The sequence below is a fragment of the Scylla paramamosain genome, chromosome 2, assembly GCF_035594125.1.
Source record: "Scylla paramamosain isolate STU-SP2022 chromosome 2, ASM3559412v1, whole genome shotgun sequence".
Classification (NCBI taxonomy): Eukaryota; Metazoa; Arthropoda; class Malacostraca; order Decapoda; family Portunidae; genus Scylla; species Scylla paramamosain.
This window is the reverse complement of record NC_087152.1, coordinates 35,887,055-35,903,812: the sequence shown is the minus strand read 5'-3', so window position 1 is coordinate 35,903,812 and position 16,758 is coordinate 35,887,055. Positions and strand designations below refer to the sequence as shown.

General features: G+C 38.8%; 1 protein-coding gene across 6 annotated transcripts in view; it reads left to right on the top strand.

Annotated features, from left to right (window-relative positions):
- The first annotated feature begins 21 nt into the window (after positions 1-21).
- LOC135114142 (uncharacterized) overlaps positions 22-16,758 on the top strand; it is a 22,035-nt gene continuing 5,298 nt past the window's right edge. For 2 of the 6 annotated variants that reach the window (XR_010275268.1, XM_064029879.1), the window contains exons 1-7: positions 33-139; positions 3,145-3,196; positions 3,313-4,725; positions 6,046-6,246; positions 7,564-7,733; positions 8,378-8,507; positions 9,513-9,734. Coding sequence is in view for 5 of the 6 variants with exons in the window: in XM_064029879.1 (XP_063885949.1) it covers positions 3,185-3,196; positions 3,313-4,725; positions 6,046-6,246; positions 7,564-7,733; positions 8,378-8,507; positions 9,513-9,734 (2,148 nt within the window). In the remaining variant the exon portion in view is untranslated. Of the gene's footprint in view, positions 140-3,144; positions 3,197-3,312; positions 4,726-6,045; positions 6,247-7,563; positions 7,734-8,377; positions 8,508-9,512; positions 9,735-10,678; positions 10,714-11,067; positions 11,590-16,758 lie in introns of those variants that run through there. The other 4 variants (XM_064029901.1, XM_064029905.1, XM_064029893.1 and 1 more) reach the window with 4 other exon arrangements.

The following is a 16,758-nucleotide window of genomic DNA, read 5'->3' as shown; positions in this document are numbered from 1 at the left end:
TTCATCTCAACACTATACATAATGACAGTCATTTGTTCTCAGCGGTGCAAAGCAAAGGAGTCTCACTCCGCCGCTCTCTCAGGGGCCGCACGTGGTGCATCAACCCCAGCTATACTGCCTTCGTGGTTAATATTAGGAGGTACGTGTATATCCATCGTGATAATTTGGAAGCTAGGTGAGTTAGTAGAGCCTAAAAAAAGGTTTAAGCATATCTTCATTTGGAATGGAGAGGAAGGTTGCGATGGTGTGGTTTAGTGTTTCGTTTCATGAGTGTTCTGCGAGTATCTTAAAGTGAACGTTAGTCTCCTAACATTGGTGAATAAGACAATATGTGGGAGAGTAACTGTTAACAGAGCTAAATCTAGTGCCTGAACCACTGGGTAATGTGGCAACACAGCATTTATTACTCCTTGAGCTGACCTGATGGCTTTCACGGTGCCACGTAAGCACGGTGGTAAGGAAAGAAGCCATGCTGCTTATTTCCCAGCCTCAAATATAACATCAATCCATATTAAATATTGCGTATTGTAAGGCTAGAAACTGCATCTTGACAACAAGGCTACACAACGAAATGAATATTCGTCAGGTGACTGCTTAGGGAACCGGTTCAAGGTCCCCTACCATATCAAGCCCACACCCCCCTTTGTAGACTGAGCCCTCTCCTTCTTTGCTACCTTCCGGGTCACCCTACCCTCCTTTCTCACTATAGAGAAAACCTCCCCATTGGGTCCTTTGTTCCATCTCTTTAATAATCTCTCGGGGGCTCCACTCACTAACACCATGGTTCAAGGCTGGCTGCCTGGAGTGGGCAAGACATTTCCTGATTATGTTACGCAACGCACCCACTATGACAACGTTATATATATATATATATATATATATATATATATATATATATATATATATATATATATATATATATATATATATATATATATAATCTTTTAGAGATTTTGGTGAAACTTTTGCTGTTGCCTTGGACATATCAAAAGCTTTTGATAGACTCTGGTACAAAGCTTTGATTTCCAAACTACTCTCCTACGGTATCTATCCTTCTCTCTGTAACTTCATTTCAAGTTTCCTTTCTGACTGTTCTATTGCTGCTGTGGTAGACGGTCACTGTTCTCCTAAATCTATTAACAGTGATGTTCCTCAGGGTTCTGTCCTGTCACCCACTCTCTTCTTACCCACTCTCTTCTTATTATTCATTAATGATCTTCTAAAACCAAACTTCTTGTCCTATCCACTCCTACGCTGATGATACCACCCTGCACTTTTCCACGTCTTTTCATAGACGTCCAACCCTTCAGGAGGTAAACATTTCACGCAGGGAAGCCACAGAACGCTTGACTTCTGATCTTTCTAAAATTTCTGATTGGGGCAGAGCAAACTTGGTATTGTTCAATGCCTCAAAAACTCAATTCCTTCATCTATCAACTTGACACAACCTTCCAGACAACTATCCCCTCTTCTTCAGTGACACTCAACTGTCCCCCTCTTCTACACTGAACATCCTCGGTCTGTCCTTTACTTATAATCTGAACTGGAAACTTCACATCTCATCTCTAGCTAAAACAGCTTCTATGAAGTTAGGCGTTCTGAGACATCTCCGCCAGTTTTTCTCACCCCCCAGCTGCTAACTTTGTACAAGGGCCTTATCTGTCCATGTATGGAGTATGCTTCACATGTCTGGGGGGGTTCCACTCATACTGCTCTTCTAGACAGGGTGGAATCAAAAGCTTTTCGTCTCATCAACTCCTCTCCTCCAACTGACTGTCTTCAGCCTCTCTCTCACCGCCGCAGTGTTGCATATCTAGCTGCCTTCTACTGCTATTTTCATGCTAACTGCTCTTCTGATCTTGCTAACTGCATGCCTCCCCTCCTTCCACGGCCTCGCTGCACAAGACTTTCTTCTTTCTCTCACCCCTATTCTGGCCACCTCTCTAACGCAAGAGTTAACCAGTATTCTCAATCATTCATCCCTTTCTCTGATAAACTCTGGAACTTCCTGCCTGCTTCTGTATTTCCACCTTCGTATGACTTGAATTCCTTCAAGAGGGAGGTTTCAAGACACTTATTCATCAATTTTTGACCACTGCTTTGACCCTTTTATGGGACTGGCATTTTAGTGGGCATATTTTTTATTGGATTTTTGTTGCCCTTCGCCAGTGCCCTTCCTACATAAAAAAAAAAAAAAAAAAAAAAAATATATATATATATATATATATATATATATATATATATATATATATATATATATATATATATATATATATATATATATATATATATATAGTGGAACCTTGGTTTTCGAACTTAATTAATTTCTGAATGTTCAAAATCCGAAATGTTTGAAAACTTAAACTATTTTCCCCATAGGAATCAATGTAAAATAGATTAATCCATTCTCAGACACCAGTCCACCATGTCTTGGCAGGTAATGCCTGACTCTCCCATTGCTAAGATGGCCACTCCACAACATCTCTAACTCAGAAATTTTTAGTCCAGAAAGGATGTATTGAATAAACTTAGTGACACAGAACTCATCAAAAGATATTGTTTAGATCGTGTAGCCATTCTCTTTGTCACTGATCAAGTGAGGGAAGCCTTACAGAATGATACAGAGAGGAGCAACCCACTCATTGCCAAAATGTAGGTGATCATAACATGCAGGCATCTTGCTTCTGGGAAAAACTACTGGGAAAATGCAGTTATGCAGTAGTGATGGCGTTGTGGATCATAGAGAGAGCATCAATAGGCTTGGGATTACTCCTGAATGCCGAACATTGTTTGTTTACTTCAAAATTCTTCAACTTCTTCAATGGGATCACATTTAACTTATTTCAAAGATTGAATTACTGTCTTACCCTCTGTGTCTCTCCTCCAAATATTTAAAAACAAAAGAATTATTTATAGAAGCTATAAATTAGTAATAAATGACAGCTTTTGCTATATCTTGTAGTATTCAAAATTAAGGAACTTTGTTTGAAAACCAAATTATGGTACGGCATCTGAAACAATTACGAGTTGAAATTTTTGTTTGAAAACCTAGTTGTTCGGAAAGGGAGACGTTCAGTAGCTGAGGTTCCACTGTACATATATTATTTATTTATTTATTTATTTATTTATTTATATTTGTTATAGGTTGAGTGTTTACAGGTGGTGGCTTTTAAAGACGATAAGGATGGAGTCAGATGTAAGTTGACGCTTAATTCCTGTTTATCATTATACATAATGTAATGTCATGATACCTCAGATGTGACAAATATTATTGTGGGCCCAGACTTGATACCTTTGACTTCATTTCTCCAGGCACCTGACTCAGATCCTTTAACCTTGGAAGAAGAGTTTGAAGCTTGCATCCATTCTCAGGATGAGAGCAATGAAGGAGGTGAAGCTGCTAGCACCAGGAAGATAGGCAGACAGGTTCACAACTCTTTGAAACACTTTACAGTTGAGGAATTCTCAAAGAAGTATCCTGGCTGCTTTTCAATGGAATACCCAATGGATGTCTTTGAAGGAGTTGAGCATTCTGCATATATCAACAAACACTCTCCGACAAACGTGTCCACAATGAATACATTACAGCCATCTCCCATCTCCAGTTTCACTTCAGAGCATAATCAGGATTTTACACCAAAAAATGGTCATCATTTGCAGCACATTGACCTCCCTAATGATTCTCAAAAGTCTCAGAAAAAGGGAAAGAATTACTCACAATTGTACAGTCCTCAAAACCCACTTGAGGGATGCGAAGAGTATCCTGCATCTGGAATTGAAGCATCATTGAACAAAAGTGCCTCATGTACATTTACTGAAACAAGCGGTGCTTATGGTCTTCAGTACAGTTATTCATGTAGTAAGAGTAATGAATGGACAGTGACTGAACAGAAGGAAAATATTTTGACTGTCAGTGAAAGAAATTCATCTTTGAATTTTAAGGTGAGCACTGTCAACTTGCCTGGCTCAGAAGCAGGTTGTTTTGCTGAAAGTAAGCCGGCAGAGACACGTGACACATACTATCAATTGTGTCACAAACTGCGCAACAAGGTTTTCAAGAAAAAGGTGTCTCCTAAAAAGCTTCTTGAAAACCATCTACTGCAAAACAGAAAGGACAAATTTTTAAAAAGTGCTGCACAGAACATTCACCATATTTCCCACACTTCTCCATCATATGATGGAAAAACGGATCTTTCAGGACAAGAGTCCCCAAAAGATATTAGTATGTCATACAAAGATACTCTGTCCCAGGATTGTGAGCAGGGGCAGCAAAGGTCTGCCCCACCAATGTTGGGTTTCCTTAAGTCCAATCTATCTGCCACATTGTATCCTTCTCCAGCAGCATCAAGTGCAGATATGGTGGAAGGAATTCTGCCGTACAAATCAACTGACTGTAACTGGCATGTTTCCTGGAATACAGAGTCTCTATGTAGAAGCAAGTCTGATTCTTCATGGCAGATATCAGACATTTCAGAGCATGAAGTCTGGAGAGGAAAAAGCCTAACACAACCTTTGTCTTTTGGAACACTTGAGGAACAAACTGAAACAAGGAGTTGGAGGAAAACCCCAAGGAGATCGCTTGACTGGCCACCTACCAGGAATACCTCTTGTGAGGCCTCCAGGCAGCCTTCCAAATACTTGGATGTCACCACCCTTAACTGGAGGACAACTCCTAGAAAGTCATCTAATTGGTCAATCAACAAACTCTTTGAAGACAAAGTGAAGGTATGTAGCTTGTTTTCAGTCAGAATTCATCCAATTATCATCCATGATTGATTTTCATTAATGTTTCGTACATATTAACAATGTTGGATGTTGAAATTCTCCTTGAAGTTGAACATTCAAGACAATGGCCATTTGAATATTTATGCCTCCACATTGAAATAACAAGACCCCAGAAACTGTCTTAAGAGCAGGAGAGTCATATCACTTGGCAGAATGCATAAACATGAGCCAAAGCAGTACTGCCTGTGAGGTATCAGTGGTGCAGTCAGCTAAGGCTTGCCCTTCCGACCTGCCAGATCTGGGTTTGAGTCCTTGTCAGGTTCACTTCCTTAATTTATAATTGGTTAATTTCTCAGCGTTGTGTAATGGAGAATGCAGTTCTTCATCTAGTCTTCACATTTGCACTGATGATTCTTTCACATTTTTCTCCTCTTTATTCTCTTATTTCTTATCTACATTTTCAACTTTAATCACCTGTTTACATTCTCTCAGATGTTCATTATAGAAAATACATGTAGAAAAAGAAAAAGAGGATGGAATAAAAGCTTCATTGATTTGGGAAGAAAAATGTACTGTATTTTTCAGTGTTCAAGACAATTTTTTCCCTAAAATGACTAAAAAATCTACCATTTGTCTTGGAGGCTGAAAATTATGTTTTCATTAGGCCTATCGTAACCCTAGAAGAAAATTATCTATGCTGGACAGTAATCTAAATTCCTGTATATGGCCTCTCATTGAAGTATATAAATTGTACTTAGTTAAAGTAGCAAATAAACAAAAGTATCATAGAAAGATGTACACAGTCAAAAAGTCATTCTTGTATGGGCAGATGAGGTAACAGACCGTGGTATTTTACATGTGTATCAATATTGCTGGTATATTCGCCCTTTTTAAACATCCCAATTTTAAGGGAATATTATTAAGTGATAAAAGAAGTGAAACTGATCTGTTGAAATGGTTCATTAGTAAATCTTTCTAATAACGAGGCTATTGTTATGACGCACTGCCCACTGCCAGGGTTTTTGTTGCCCAGTAGTTGTCTTGTTAATGTTGCATGATGTTGCTTATTTTTGTTTTAGGATTGTTTTATTTGTTACTCTTGCATTTTTTTTTGTTTTTTTATTTTTATTTATTTATTTATTTGTTTTTTGTCAGAATTGGGGTGCATCCTTGAGGGCAAAAGTGCCATCAGTGTTGGAAAATACAGCATTACTAGGCAAATAATATAGTCATATAAGAATCTTTGTGTGTGTGAGACATGTAGAGAGAATTTGAATTGTACAGAGAAGTATTATTTACCCATGTGCATACATACTTCAGGCAGATTTTGATGACAAAGAACTTTTAGTGAAGTCCTTTGCCCCGGGCTTCATTGACACCCACTGCCATATAGACTTCCTCTTTGAGCGCATCAAACACAGTGGATCATATTCAAAGTTCAGGAAGGACAACAAGGACCCGTTTCCACTCTCCTACGAGGGATGTGTGACCATCTTCTGCAAACCATGGACATTTTCAAAGGTATGCATCAATTAGTGCTGTGTATTTGTATGAGTATTATAATGAAATGTACAACACACAACCAATACTATGTCTAGGATGTAAAGATGTAATCTTTTTTTATTCCACATATTATTTGATTAGGCAAATATTTCAAAATGAGGTTTGATTATATTGACTAGGCAATAAAAGCTGATCAAATCCACTTTGAGTTTGGTGATCACTTAGGCAGATGTGCATTTCCTTGAGAATTTAAGAGGTTTGATTCCTGGTGAAAGTCTCTCATGGTGAATTTGTCCCACCTTTAGGGGCAGCAGTGAACATACTAAAGGGCGGAATTGCTCAGTGACCTCTGAAGAAGGATGCAAAGCTACATGCTACCAAAAAATAATAGTTCTAGGTAGAGGTGGAACTTCCAGAGTAGACAAGTAAAAAACATACATGTGTTCTTGGTGTAGGAGGAACTGAAATGCTGGAAATCTATACAAAATGGAAAAGCTTTGTAGTGATAGGTGTCCCAATAATGTTAATGTAATATATTACTTAATCCTGATCACAGTTGTTACCGTATCTATCAGTGAGTAAGTCAACACTTGAATCACGAAAATTTTGCTGCATTACCATGGGTTGATCTTTATGCCAAATATAAAATGTGAACCTTTACCTCTAAATAAGTGAAGCTGCCTGCCTAACACTTGTAAACCTCTTGCTGTAACTCTTGCAGCCCACCACAATTATTTTCTACAGAAGTTCATGTTTGGTAAGTATTTGATGTAGAGATTTTAATGGCATCAATGACTTCACTCAGATAAAGTAAAAAATGTACTGCCTGATAAACTTACCATTCACATTAATTGATGCTCCTTTACACTCACTGTACACCACTTACTGTAACTCCCACAGCCTACCATATTTATTTCCTACTGGATCTCATGTTTCATAAATCTATTTACTGCATTATATCACAGTGGTTTACACATACATTACTGTAGTAGGAAACATAGTCCAGTCCTGCAAACCTGCCATTTATAACAGCTGATTGGCATGCCAGTGGTGCCACCAACACCCACCAAACAGCCAGCTGTTGAACTTGTGGTAAATGTTCGTTAAGTGACTGTATATTTGAGATACTATAGTTTATTCTTTCTGTAAAATATGGATGGGTAAGTAGTGTCAGCTTTTTAGTAAATCAAAATGGTTAACTTAAGTGATTTAAATAACTTTACGTGAGACTAAGCTTTTTATCAAAGGGAAGGCCTGTGGTATCAGTGTATTGCAGAGTATGTAAAGCTGAAGTTGTTCAGGACAGGGCAGTATTAATGCATCTGTTTTTTGCAGATCAGCTGGTGGGAGACAATCATTAAGGAGGCAGGTGTTTGGGCAGCCTTTGGTTGCCATCCTCACTTTGCTGATCAGTTTGGAGAGGAGGAAGAGGCTTACCTCCAACTAGCTCTGATGAACTCCAAGACTCTGGCCCTAGGAGAGATTGGCTTGGACTATCATAAGAAGTAAGCTTTTTGAACTTTCATAGATAATTGTAACAAAAAAGCTTTTCTTTCCTCTTCCATACTTTCATGAAAGCCAGTATATGATTCCTTCACTCTGTATATCTCCATTCTGTTTGATCACACACTCGGTTTCACTTTTCATTCCCAGAAATATTACATTTTATTAAACTTATTTTCAGATTTTTACAGTTTAAGTTTTAAATATTATTACAATTCAAGTTTTAAATATTAATGATGTGGTACTGACTTAAGCAAGAAGTAATTGAATGAAAACTCTCTCTCTCTCTCTCTCTCTCTCTCTCTCTCTCTCTCTCTCTCTCTCTCTCTCTCTCTCTCTCTCTCTCTCTCTCTCTCTCTCTCTCTCTCTCTCTCTCTCTCTCTCATATGAAGTACATTTCTTTAAAGATTGTTGTAACTATTGTCCAGTCATCTTTACAAAGAAGTCATTCTTCAATTAATTTGTTGCATTTTTACGGTAACATTAATGGGTTAATAAATCACTGCAATGCTGAAAATTAACTGTATCTGAACCTGATGCCTTTTTGCAGCTTCCCTTATTTTTCAAGGTTCTCAGGATAAGTCAGCAACAGAAAACTGCTTAATTCATCATCACTTCACTCTTAGTGCCTCCTTAATCTTTACAGAAATACAGATAAATTCACAACTCAGAAAGAGGTGTTCCGCAGACAGCTAAAAGTTGCCTTAAGTGTGAATAAGCCAGTTGTTATTCACTGCCGGGATGCCCAGAGGGACTGCATAAACATCATTAAAGAGGTATGTTGAACTCAGTCAATTTTAAACCAGATAGATTTTCAGACATTGGAATAGGTGTATTCTTGTTTGAGAAAATTTGTCTCCTGTATCCAGGAGACAAATTTGTATCCAGTAAAAAAAAAAAAAAATTGTTGCCTTGCCATTTTACTAATATTATTACAGAAGAGTAGAATGAAAGGTATATTATCCTATGCAAGTTCCAAGATTTAATATATATTTGGTCATGTTTGTATAAATTAAGTGTGCCCCTCAAACACTACCTTTATAAGTTGAGATTAGTTACACTTCTGGTATTATTGTTTTTCAGCTGGCTTGTAGTGTTGGTAATCCCATCTCTTTAAGTCTTTCTTCATGGCTTAATTCTTCCAATTCTGGTACCATCTTTGTCGCTATCCTCAGTATTCTTTCCAGTTGTCATATATCTTTTTTCCCATGTGGAGCCCAAACTACTGCTGTGTATTCCAGTTTAGGTCGTATCATGCTTCTTATAATTTTCTTCATCATTTCTTTACCTAAATAGTTAAACACTACCATAATGTTTGTTAACGAGCTGTATGTAGAGCCAAATATTCCGTTTATGTGCTTTTCAGGTGATAGTGTGTCCTGGATGATTACTTCCAAATCTTTTTCTTCGTTGCTTTTCATTATTATTTCTGCTTCCATTTTGTAATTCCATGGTCTCTTTATTTTTTCCTATTTCCAACATGTGGCATTTTCTGGCATTAAATTCCAGATTCCATCTTTGGCTCCATGCATGTGTCAATATCCTTTTGTATCTCTAAGTTATTTTCATCCTTTATTATTTTCATTGTTTTTGCATAATCAGCAAAAAGGTGTGTGTGTGTGTGTGTGTGTGTGTGTGTGTGTGTGTGTGAGTTGAGTGAGTGAGTGAGTGAGTGAGTGAGTGAGTGAGTGAGAGATTTAAGTTTGCAAATCTACAACTTAAGAATTACATTACAGCAACTAACAATATTGAAATTTCTCTCCCTTTGCCTGTGGTTCCAGATTCTCCCACTGAACTACCGAATTCACTTACATTGTTTTACTGGGACCTGGAGACAAGCTGAGGAGTGGCTGGAGACATTCAGTGGGCTGTTTCTGGGCATCACAAACCTGATAAACAATTGCAATGATTTGCGTTGCCATGAGCTACAGATGGCAGTGAAGAAAATACCACTTCAGAGACTACTTCTGGAAACTGATGCTCCTTACTTTCGTCCTGCTTTTGTGAGTAATTTAAAGTTTATTTGTTTCCTGTGTTTTGTAATTATTGCATGCCACTCTTCATTTTGGAACCTTGATTTTTTTTTAACTAAAAAGACAGTTGCCCTCTTACAGGTATTTTTTGGGGTAGGTGCCCTATTGCAACTATTTTTTTTGGGGTGGGGATGGGGACATTATAGTCAGAGCTCAGCAGTGTTATGATCCTATGAACAGGCCTCAATTTTACAGTTCTGGAAGTGTGATTTTATTTGTGAACTTACGTTTGTAACAGATTTAATTCAAATCTAGCCATGAACTTAACTTTTTTTCGTAGCAAGAGTTAAATATACTTGTACATTAATCTCTTCCTGGTGAACCTTTTATACATAGACATTTCAAAAGTGAAATAATTTGTTGGCATATCTATATATAGATGTATTTTCTTGAAGGCATATGAAACTTAAAGCTATAGTACATTCTCCTTTACTTTCTTTTGTACAGTTTCTATTTGCTATACTGTTTTTCAACGTTCATCAGGTAGTTGATGTAAAAGTTGGGTAATTGGTAGAGATGTTTTGGAACCATCTTGTTCTATCTTCAGACTGAATCTGATGGCAGTTTGGTGAGAGACTTTTTATATTTGGTTTTGCCAGATTAGGTCAGCGGTGGGAGGGGCTAAGCTGGGCACTGATTAGTTGTCCTGCTTTTCTGTGGTGGAGTGGTGCTTGGAAGACAGAAGAACTTGAAGGGCATCAACTTGTGTGTTGATTGTTGGCTGTTTTATGCTGATATTTATGGCTTATAGGAACTGGAGACGGTGTGGGTTGCATTCTCTGTCGATTATTGTTATATTTTTCATTGAGATCTTGGTGAGTAAGGTGATTGTGGGTCCTGTAGTGTAATGTTCTTTGCTCCACTTCTGAGGTGGCATGTGAGACGTCTTGACAGTTTGGTCCATGTCATTCCAGTGTAGGAGCGAAGTCCACATTCCTCACTGTTGCAGGTATGTTGGTAAATGACATTTTCCTCTTGAAGGGGTGTTTTGTTTGCTGAAGGTTGGTTGCGGAGTAGTTGAGATGTGCTTCTCATCTTGTAGTATATTACGAGTGATTTTACTTTTTTTGTTGGTGGGGTGTACGTTCTTGTATACAACGTTCCTGATGGTTTTCTCCTCGGTTTTGTAGTCTGTTGACATGTGTTCTCTGTAATATATCTTGATTCTTTCTTCTTCTGTTAGTTCTTGCCAAGCATACCATTTTTCAATGTATCACTTTATAATATTGGATAAATCTAAGTTTTTGTATCATTGTTCATGAGGACTTGTGTTATATGACCCTTATGCCCACCTACACCATAGCTAAGAAGTTCAACCAACTCCTGACCCCGTATATACCCAACACGTATGGCCTCAACTCTGCTACTGACTTATTTGAGATCCTGTGCTGCATTCCTCCTGAAGAAAATCCATCATCAGCTCCTGTGCCAGAAGAGCCCTCAGGCATTATTTCAGCTGGAAAGACAGCAAGTACAGGAATGTGTGACAAAAGTCCTCGTCAGCAATGGATACACAGACTTGGATGTCATAAAGCGAAGCATTGAAAAATGGTACACTCAGCTGGAAGCAACAGAAGAAGAAGAAGAAGAAGAAACAATGAAGATATATTACAGAGGACACATGTCAACAGACTAGCTAGTTGGCACAGCGAGTACCACAACAATCGCCCTGCATTCCTCGTCTCACTCATTCACTTCATGCGTTTTTATACAATACATTTTTCTTACTGTAAACCCATGATATAATGAAGACAGACAGACAGACAGACAGACAGAGAGAGAGAGAGAGAGAGAGAGAGAGAGAGAGAGAGAGAGAGAGAGAGAGAGAGAGAGAGAGAGAGAGAGAGAGAGAGCATTGCGTCATTGGCCATTGTCAAGGTCACTCACAGACTGTCAAACAGCCAGAATTCATTTCTCAAACATGCAGTTGACTGTGTGTCAGCCAACTCTATTGCATTTTAAGATCTAGGATGTTCGTAAAATAAAGCAAGCATTTAATAATATTGAAATATGCCAAAATTTGTGAACAATTTTGTAAAATAATATGTGTTTGATAACCTTAAAGGGGTCATTATACTTGAAATTCAGTAAAGAGAGGTTCATTTTATTGACAGTTTACTGCATTTAAAAAACACAACAAAATTGGGGTGGTTTTTTGGGGGGCTGGAATGGATTAATGGCATTTTAATTCATTTCAATGGGGAAAGTTGATTTGACATATGAGCAAATTGAGTAATGAGCCCTGTCATGGAATGAATTAAACTTGTAAGTGAAGGTACCTATGTATATACTGTACTTTATTTTACGTGTGAGGCTTGTTAAAATACATGATAACCAAGTGAGATATCAGCATGCCTATACAGTGGAGCCACAGTTACCGAACGTCCCTGTTTTTAACAGATCGGTTTTCGAACAAACTTTTGAACTTGTAATTGTTTTGGTTGCTGTGAGCTACATGGCAGCTGGCACACAGGATCGCATTGCGTGTGTTAGTCACGCTGCAGCCCTTGCTCATTGCACGTCTGTTCCATACTCCACTACTCCCCATCTCAGTAGTCCTTGCTCTATGAATCTTGAGAGAAAATGGTGTGAACTGCATTTGTTGAGGTGACTGAGCTAGAAGTCTCCCACTTAGCCTTCATCACCTCTTGCCCCATTCCTGACCTTACCAAGGTCATTCCCTCCCATGCTGAGAAAATCAATGGTCTTGGTCCCATCATTTTCCAAGCACGTGTCTAGCTTATCTGCTACCTTCCCAGCCCCCTGGTAAACACACCCTCGACCTACGCTTCCTCTCGACCTACGCTTCCTATCTCTGGCACAAAATACAGTATCTAAGTACCTAACCTGATTATCACTAAGCACAAGGTAGGGTGCTTGTGCTTGCTGATAGTCAGGTTAGGCACTTAGTGCATTTTGTGCCAGAGATAGAAAGTGTAGGCCGAGTGTGTGTTTGCTAGTGGGTGGGATAGGAAAGGTAGCAGATAGGCTAGACATGTGCTGGGAAAATGATGGGACTGAGGTAGGGAATGACCTTGGTAAGGACAGGAGTGAGGAGCTGTTTAAGAAGGCTTTGGATAAGATCAGGGACAAGGGAGGGATCCCTGTGGTATGTGATGTTTTGTCGAGGAGGGGAGTTGGTGCTGAGTGGTTGTCCAGGGCTATTGCAGTGAATCACATGCTCGCAAATCATTGTAAGAGTAATGGATGGACATTCATTGACAATTGGGACCTCTTCTATGGTAAGGACATCTTGTATACCAGGGATGGAGTGTATTTGTCATGCCAGGGTGTTCAGGTTTTGGCTGGAACTCTCGAGTGGGAGGTAACTGCACTCCAGCAGTTTTTTCGTTAATGAGGACAAAATGAAGGACAAATTAGTTAAATCTAGAAAGGCAACTAGCTCAGCAAAGGTAATGAATAGCTTAGGGGTTTACTACATGAATTGGGGAAGTATTATGAAAAAAATAGACTTGCTTAGAAGAATGGCATTTGTAGAGAACTTTGATATCATTGCCTTAACAGAAACTTGGTTAGATATGTCGGGAAAAGTATTTAATTCAGAAGTTAAGATAGATGGTTATACACTATTCTATAAAGATGGGGAAAACAGGAGAGGAGGAGGCATTGTGCTGTATGTTAGGGACAAAGTATAATGTATTAATAGTATTATTAAAACGGATAGCAAAACAAAGTTGATATGGGTAGATAATAAGGAAGGATCATAGTCATTAGTACTGCAATTAGTGTACAGGCCACTGAACAGTACAAAGTAAATTAACACTTCACTATGGCAGGAAATAAATCAGAGCAGGCAGGTACAGTCAAGTATGTGTGGTAGATGATTTTAACATTAGGAATATTGACTGGAGCCTGATGGTGGGTAACATTGAAGCAGAGGAATTTCTTAAGATAATTCAGGATAATTTTTTAAAACAGGTAATCTTAGAATCTAGAAGGGGGAATAATATTTGATATTTAATTCTAACTAATAGGGAGGAAGCAGTCATGCAGGTAGAGGTTGGAGGACAGCTAGGTAACAGTGACCATTGTGAAATTAGGTACAAATTAAAATGGGAAGAAACTTTTAGAAGCAAAAACACTAGTAAAATACCTGACTTTAGGAGAGCATATTTTGAGGAATTAAAAAGGTACCTCCAAGAAGTTGACTGGCAATGGACGGAGGGGGAGGTAAGGCCCAGGATGGAGTTGAGAAAGATATGGCAAGATGAGAAAGGTGAGGTGTGAGGCTGAAGGACAAGAGGAGGGGAGAAGTGACCAGAAGGGTCAAAGGAGTGAGAGAGGGGAAGATATGTGTGGAGGGTCAGGTCATGCTGAGATGGGTGAAGTGAGGTTGAGATGAGTAGAAGATGGAGTGGAAAGGATGGAGGAGGCTGAGATGAGATTAGGGGAAGTAAATGTAGATGAGTTGTACAAATATTTCATTGATATTGCATACAGGACAGTTAGGAAACATCCCTTATAGAGCAATAAGATCACAGAAGAATGACCTTAAATGGATGACTGTTAGCTTAAAATACTATATAAGGCAGAAGAAAAGTATGTATAAGAGATTAAAGATAGGGAAAGAGGTTTTAAGGCCACAATGTAATGAATTATAACAATCGGGAGGTTAATGAAAGCTAAAAACAATTACGAATTAAAGGTAGCCAGCCAGGCAAAGACGGGCCCTAAGGGATTTTATCAGGTATGTAGGACGAAGAATAGAGGAACAATAGATCCATTAAAGGCAGCAGATGGGGAGCTGGTTGATGGGGAGGAGATTAGTAAAATTCTGAATGAGTATTTTTTAACTGTCTTTGTCCAGGAAAACATGCAGGAAATGCTGAATAATGAGCAGATATTTACTGCAGAAGAGAATGAGAAGCTGATATATTACCTTAACTAAGGAGATAGTGGAACAAGAGATAGATAGGCTTAAAAAGTTCAAGACACCAGGATCAGATGAAATATATCCTAGAGTACACAAGGAATGCAAAGAGGTTATTAGTGAACCATTAGTTTCTGTCATTAGGAAATAACTTGAGTCAGGTGAGTTACTGGCAATGTGGAGGCAGGTGAATGTAATACCCATGCTTAAGAAAGGAAATAAAATAACGTCTAATTATAGACCTGTATATATATATATATATATATATATATATATATATATATATATATATATATATATATATATATATATATAAAATTACTCACCCATGGTAAATATAAACTACAGTTTACAATAGTTTCATTATACAATTTCCGTGGAAAGTATTGTGTGCCCTTGGTTTTTTCTTGAATGCTTCATCATGTTTGTCATTTGTAAAGGTAAGTAAGAGAATTCAATTCCTGAGATTTATTAAATATTTTGTCATATTGCCCTTGACTTTGATGACCAATTTCAGATGCTTAGGCATTGATTTAGCAAGGTTTTTAAAGTTCCATAATGCAGCACCACAATATCTTGATTTCACCAATGAGGCACTGAATGGATGATGTGTCGCTGTCTGCAAGGTGATTCTTGATGTAACTCCTGCAATTCTTGATGGGTTTGAGGTCTAGCGAGTTTCCTGGCCAGGCAAGAACCTGATTTTCGTGATTTTTCAGCCACTGCATAACCATTTTGGCTCGATGGTATGGAGTGCCATCCTGCATGAATGTATTGCAACCATGTAACTCATAGAAAAGAAGCTTATGATTCTCCAGCACTTGCATGTAATGTTCAGCTGTCATCGTTTCATTGTTAGGGAGAAAACACAACCCTCCATGCCCCCCATCACCACTAAATGCTCCCCACACCATTATGCTAGAAGGGTGTTTCACGGTTTTGCATGTGTACTGGGGCAAGTAGTGGGTAGAGTTCTTGGGACATCTCACTTTACCTGGCTGTGTTCTGATGCACCTGAAGCTGCTTTCTCCACTAAAAAGAACTTTCCTCCATTGCTCTGGAGTCCAGTCCTTGTATTTGGATGCAGATGCAAGTCTCTTCCTTTTCATCTGCTTTTTAAGAAGGAGTTTGTCTGCTGGCTTGAGTGTCGGTAGGCCAAGCTATTCCTGGATGGTTCATTCTGAGACATCTCCCAGCACATCTGGGTGCAACTTCTTAAGTTTACAAACTGTAATCCTTGGATCCTTCATAACCACACGCTTCATGAGAGTATCAGTTGCCTTGGATGCCTTTCTTGGCTTCCCAGATGGTTTTCTTAGAGGTATGGTGTCTGGAGGGAGGATGCGAGCGGCTGCAACCATGTGGCGAATGGTGCTTTTGTGTCGCCCTGTACACCTTGAAATTTCTTTTGTTGGCACATTTTCAGTCTTCCATGCCGAAATTCTGGCCTTTTCTTCATTGCTGAGGTTGGCTGGACCCATACAAATGCTGTAGCAGAAAAGTAGGAAGGCTGGGTAGGGAAGGAGGGGAAATAGGGCATAGTGGAATGGAAACAAGTGTCATAAATCCTCTCTCCCTGGCAGCTCACTGTGCACTGAGGCAGGAATTGTCAGCCCCCATATATACCCTCACCCTTCCTGTGCTCATGGCAGCAATACCAGACATATAAAGGTGTGATTTGGCTCCACTGTGTGATAACCAAGCACACCATAATTTGGAATTTTTGGGCAGTAGTGTGCAATACTTTCTGCAGACTGTATTATGTACACAAATCAAAATCCCACCCAAATTTTCATGGCACATCAAGGAGATAATGGCAATGCACTTGTGAACTGTGGCACAGACTTTGAGAATCACTGCTTTAGAGAGATGTAGGGTAAGAGGGGACCTGATAGAAGTCTTTAAGTGGTATAAGGGTTATAACAAGGGGATGTAAGCAAATTTCTTAGGATCAGTAACCAGGATAGAATAAAAAATAGCAGGTTCAAGCTTGGAAAAATTAGGTTTAAAAAAGATAGGATGGAATTGGTTTTCAAGTAGAGTGGTAGATGAATGGAACGGACTCAGTAATCAAGTTGTTAGTGCTGAGTCATTAGGGAGCTT